Raw genomic sequence first — 6,000 nt, forward strand, 5'->3', positions numbered from 1 at the left:
GCATTATATGTTGCATACATGTTTTGATTTCCATTTGCGAGCTTGATGAATATGTTTCTTGTGCTGAATTGCTTTTACATTCGGATATTGATTTTGGTTTTCACTTTGAAAATTTTAGGGATCTTGTATTGTCTGGTACTGACTACTGTGCTGCAATTTTCAGGGTGATGAATTGTTTCATAAGAAGCATGGGATTCATATATCTGGGAATAGTGTGTCGTTGCCACCTCAGAGGTAAAAGCTCAACCCTGTTGACTTAATCATTTGTCCTTCATATGAGATGATAATTCTTGAAAACCACATTTTAGATCTCAATTACATGCCTCAAACAATGTATAATAATGATGGGATATGTTATAGTGGTTATATTTATGAAATTGAGAAAAGAACATCAAGTCCTAGTAGTAGGGAGTAGTAGTGGATGCAGATTAGACTAATTAGATGCAGGTTATACTTATAGTTACACATAATAATTAGATGTGTAATTTCTAGTTACACATGATGATTGTATGTGTAACTTATGCTAATATGCATGTGTAACTATTGTTTACATGTGTAACTACTGATTACACATGCATTTTGTTTTCCTGGGTTCATATCTATACCCTGCTGAATCAGTTGTGTGATCATTTTTTGCGATATTAATGTGCTAGCACAAGGTTCCCAGGTGTTTGTATTATTCTGCCAGTATAATTACTGTCTGAAGCTTTACTTTCTGTTGCTTAAAATGTCCTTCGTCATCGATAATATGAAAATGGCTTAGGTACATCTAGACTAGCGCTGTAAAACGTCTTTCTGTTAATACAGTGCTAACAACGTCTTTCTGCTGAAGCAGTGATATCTTAATTAAGAGCTTCTCATTCACTTGCAAGGTTAACTGTATTATTTTATGACTGGTAATTGCTTGATAGTCACTCTCGTTTTTGCTAGTGTTATTCATTTAGAGATGGATTTGCTGATTTTATGTTGACATATCTAAGTCAGATGCATGTGTAACTCCTAGTTACATAATTCAGATGCATGTGTATCTGCAAGTTACACATGTTAATTAGATGTGTAACTTTTACTTACACATACTGATTTTGGGTACACATATCAATATGTATGTGTAACTCCTAGTTACACTAGTCATATGCATGTGTAACTGCTAGCTACACTAGCCAGATGAATGTGTATCTCCTAGTTACACATGTTATATGCATGTGTAACTCTTAGTTACACAATTCAGATGCATGTGTAACCGCTAGCTACACTAGTCAGATGCTTGTGAAACTGAAATATACATTGTTTTATGTACTGTTCATTTTAATCGTATAAATACTGATTGCTTGTTGTTATATTTCAGGTTTTAGATAACTTCATAAAAGCTAATTGCTTAAACGTGGTAATGGTCTCGCTGGAACTGGAGTTGACGCTGAATACACAAGTCAGATGCATATGTAACTCTCAGTTACACTAGATAGACACATATGTAACTCTCAATTACACTAAACAGATGCGTGTGTAACTTCTAGTTACACATGCTAAGAAATTATTGTAAATGAATATTAAAGTAATAACTTTTTTTTTGTGTTTTTTTTTGATGTCTATTTATTTGCATATATATACAAGTGTAACTTTGCATTACACATATCATAAGGATGTGTAACTTCTGGTTACACATGCCATATGCATGTGTAACTTCTGTTTACACCTTCGCACTGTATTTTAATAATTTCGGGCCTAGATTTAAATTTTATTTAATTATGGGCTTGACAATATGCATAAGGGTATCAAGGTCTTTTAAAAACTCGGGGCCTAGATTTAAACTTTTTTTAATTAAGGGCCTCATATTATGGGTTATCCATGGGTTGGGCCTGAGCCTAATTTTCCCTATTGGTAATTCCTACATTACTAATTTGTTGCAGGTAGTTAAATTTACATATATAAAAACTTTGCCGATTGATTTTAAAATTTGTTCTGTTTTTTAGCCAGGAAGAGAAGGAAAGTGCTAATAAAAGAGACAATGAAAGACGGACGTCTCTACTCTCTATGCAATAACGCATTCACCAATCTCCATCATGAGGCTAGGCAAGGATTAAGAGTGCCCCACTTTGAGAAGGGGGAATGCATGAATATCAGTCTGACAGTACTTATACGTGTCTTGCACTTGTTGTTACGGAAAGAAGTAGGCAAGGATTGAGACTTGATATGAGATGGCTAAGTTAGAGCCCTTTGCACATTTATCATTTGTAAGGCAGTAAGATGAGAAATTGAACACAGAAAAAGGTATTTGAAATGTAAGTATAAAAGTTATGAGCTATTTGGGATTGCTATTAGAATATGACAACGTTCTTTGTAACATACATTTAAACCTGAAACACGGCTCCTTCCTCTACAATGTTAGACGGCAGGGCTAAAACTAGCAGATACTCGCAACAACTTGACTAACGGAAACAGAGGACTATAAATGATATCCATAGAGCGTCCAAGTCTCCATATGCATATGGGATAACAATCGTTATCACTTATCAACCACAGATCATTGCTACTGTTGAGTAATTATATTGGTATTTATTTCTTGGCATGTCGCTGGCAGAAAGCTTTTAACCTCAGAAGACCATCTTGTAGAGAAGTTGGTTCAACAGCAAACGTTATCCGCAGCCAATTTTTCATTCCAACCGCAGTTCCTACAAAAAGTAGATAAATATACATTCCGTAAATTTTAAGGGTTCTCATATTAAATCTTAGAAAACTGCGTTGATCGACGCTCTCTAAATATTCAGCATGACTTTACAGGAACACACAGCAGTTTTTGTTCATTCATATCTAGTACATTTGTAGAATTCTCACCTGGCAGTATAATGAGGGATTCCTCTTTAGCTAATTTGAAACAGAACTCCATATCATCCTTTATGTCTTCCATAAGAGTTGAATTGAACTTTACCTGAATGAGTCAAAATATTATGAGCAACCCCAAATTTTACTGGAGAACAATATGTCACCAACAATTAGTGTGCAGCGACCTACCATCACAAACATGGATCCTTCTGGTTTGTGGGGACAAGTAATGCAGTCGATTTCCTTAATTTGATCATAGATAATTTCAGCAGATTTCCTCAAAACAGTAATAACCTTGCTGAAGAAATCGTCTGTTGTTTTCTCAATAATCTGAGGAATGGCAGCCTGAAAGAACCAATGACATTATTTAAGACACAAACGAAGGAAAATAAGCAGATGGTAGTGCGGAGCCCTTGTAATTACACCAATCACCTAGACTGAAAAATGAATAAAGAAGCATTTAACTTAAAGCTCTCTTTTCAAACCAAGTGGGAAACCACCTTTCTTAATTTCTGTTGAACATCCTAATGTTGCTTATTTTCGGTTCAAATAGTTTCAAGTTTTTGGGGTTGCTGTAACCTCTTTTCTTGTAAACTATTTCTTGTAAATTTTGTTATCTATTAATACAAATTTTTGACTTATCAAAAAAAAATCTCTTTTCAAACCAAGCACGGAAAAATGTAAACCTGGATAAAAGTCGCAGGGTCCCCAGAGATATTGAGGCAGCTTATAATGGAGTCAACAACCTGAGATTATGAAAAACAAGATTTGGTTTAAGTTTTAGCAATTAGCAATAAAACAACAGAAAAGGGAAATTGTCAACATAGAGTAAGAACCTTTGTTTCTTTAAGAATGCCGTTGGGATCACTGGTAACAAGCCAACCAAGTCGCCAACCAGGTACTATCCATCTCTTTGATATAGACCCAAGTGTAAGGACAGGGACTATTGACCCAAAAACTCCCATTGGCACAAATGGATTACTCGCAAATGTGAGATGACCATAAACTTCATCCGAGATAACTAGAATTCCGAGCTTCTTTGCAGTCTCAGCAATCTAATGCAATACAATGGAAACAATTACTTAACGTTATATGCCCCATTTTTTTCTTTGTTATTGCTATTTAACAACAAAATTCAGAGTCAATAGAGTGAGTATTCACCTTCTTCAGATGCTCATATGTGTAGACACTTCCACAAGGGTTTCCTGGATTGATTATAACCATTCCAACAGTATTCTCATCAGCGAGTGCTTCTACAGCTTCAAGGTCGACCTCCCAACCTTTCTCTGGTAGAAGATCAAAATGCCGATATTCAAGATTTCTAAAACCAGCACATGCCTCATAATATGGAAATCCAGGTCTAGGAAGCAATATATTAGCACCAGGACGAGCGAATACCATCATTGTAATCTCGATTGCTTGTGTGCAACCAATAGTGAGAAAAACATCGTCAGGTGATAGCTTGTATGGTAGATCACGAGATAGATAATCTGCTATAGACCTGTTAAAGTTGAACAGTTATACATGCATACAAATGGAATCATTTCTGATGAAGGACAATCAATATATAACACCCAAATAGAAGTCAAGAATGCTAAACACCCCTCATAAGTATAGTGTTCATGCTAAAAAATTTGGTATGTAAGAACTAAAAATGTTGAGAAGCTTTTTTTTTGAATCATTTGAAGAAGTAACGAATTGAGCTATTATAATAACATATAACCTATAAAAACAAAAAACATGCATCACTTTCCATCCATTTATCAGTAATTCCTTAATCTTCTATGTTTTGTATTGAATCAAAAACATGTATCACTTTCCATCATAAAGCACACAAAATGCTAAAGAAGATGACATACAAGGAACCCCAAAATTTGACTATTCAAGATTCCTTATTCAATAGTAAAAAGTAATGAGCACAACTTCAAACTATTATGCTAAAGCAAGTACCACAAATATTGTAAAATCCATAAAATTCAACACAAACAGTAAATTGAAATGAAACAAAATTCTAATCTTAAAGTAAAAAGATGATGCATTCGTATACCTTCTAGCAGGAAGAATTCCAACAGTAGGTGAATAACCATTAAACTTCGCAGAACGAAGTGAATCAACAATAGCATCTTCAGCAATCTGAGTTGTTCTAAAACATGGAAAAGCGGAAGGATCACCATGACCAAGAGGAATAGTTGGTCTTTCATCTTCCGAGTTTCTAGAATTCATTAGACTATTCAGAACCCCTCTAATTGTAATACCAGAAGCTGAATCAATCTCATCATTTGCACTGAAACCCCATTTCTTATGAACCCCATTACCATTACCATTCTCCATTTTATGTTTCTTGTTAATTTTTTCTTTTCTAATCAATGGGTTTTATAGAAACGAAATGAAACTTCTAGGGTTTGGTTAGGAGAGAAGAGGATGGATAGATAGATGAGTGAACAACAACAACGAATGCATGTAGAAGTATAAGCCACTCGTCCAAGTAAAAACCGAATGAAAGAGTATACAAAAGACAAGTTTTGAGTTCATTTGTCTTCACTCTGATTCACGACAAAGAAGTGTACTATTTTTCTTTTTTCTTTTTTCTTTTTTCTTTTATGGGTTTCTGTTTCTGAGAGCTGACAACTTTATAGGAACCCCACCCAATCATGTTCTTCCTTGTTACTCTTACAAAGACGTTGAGAGATCTGTGACTTCTGTTTAGGTCCGTTTGTATTTGTTTGAATGAAGTATACGAGATCCACGTCAATAAGCCGTGATAGACATCGCCTGCCGGACCAGCTGACTTAAACCATTTTGCTTAGTTTTTGAGTTTTGACTTGGGTATATTATATCCATGTCGATAAGACGCGACAAACATCACCTGCCCATTTGCGTAGTTTTGAGTCTGACTAGAGTATATTATATCCATGTCAATAAGCCGTAAGGCCCGTGATAAAGCTTATCTAACCATATGCTTAATGTTGAACATAGTACCGTGTATCTGTGTTAATACGTTATGACACAGTTTATCTAACATTACACCATGAAACAAAGTTCATCAAACAGTTGCTTATACTTGAAGTTGATATCCCGGTCATGTGTGCATCATTAGTTTTTGTTTTTTTTAGAGCATAGGAGTTTTACCAATGGTAGATTATGTAATTTGTATGTGGCACTATAACTAGGATATCCTCT

At 35.0% G+C, this 6,000-nt stretch overlaps 1 protein-coding gene across 1 annotated transcript; it reads right to left on the reverse strand.

Annotated features, from left to right (window-relative positions):
• Positions 1-2,269: 2,269 nt before the first annotated feature.
• On the reverse strand, positions 2,270-5,376 carry LOC113348796 (probable aminotransferase TAT2). The gene is made up of 7 exons (XM_026592667.1): positions 4,868-5,376; positions 3,982-4,321; positions 3,657-3,875; positions 3,507-3,566; positions 3,010-3,165; positions 2,833-2,926; positions 2,270-2,669 (listed from the first exon to the last, which is right to left on the reverse strand). The coding sequence occupies exons 1-7, from the start codon at positions 5,149-5,151 to the stop codon at positions 2,554-2,556; spliced, it is 1,269 nt and encodes a 422-aa protein (XP_026448452.1). The 5' UTR covers positions 5,152-5,376; the 3' UTR covers positions 2,270-2,553.
• Between the last annotated feature and the right edge of the window lie 624 nt (positions 5,377-6,000).

This window comes from Papaver somniferum, chromosome 2 (genome assembly GCF_003573695.1).
Source record: "Papaver somniferum cultivar HN1 chromosome 2, ASM357369v1, whole genome shotgun sequence".
NCBI classification, from domain to species: domain Eukaryota; kingdom Viridiplantae; phylum Streptophyta; class Magnoliopsida; order Ranunculales; family Papaveraceae; genus Papaver; species Papaver somniferum.

Coding starts and splice junctions, on each gene's coding strand:
- LOC113348796 (XM_026592667.1), bottom strand. CDS start 5,151: ATGGAGAATGGTAATGGTAATGGGGTTCATAAGAAATGGGGTTTCAGT. Junction 3,567..3,656: donor GCATTCTTAAAGAAACAAAG/GTTCTTACTCTA, acceptor TCATAATCTCAG/GTTGTTGACTCCATTATAAG. Junction 2,670..2,832: donor ATCCCTCATTATACTGCCAG/GTGAGAATTCTA, acceptor TACTTTTTGTAG/GAACTGCGGTTGGAATGAAA.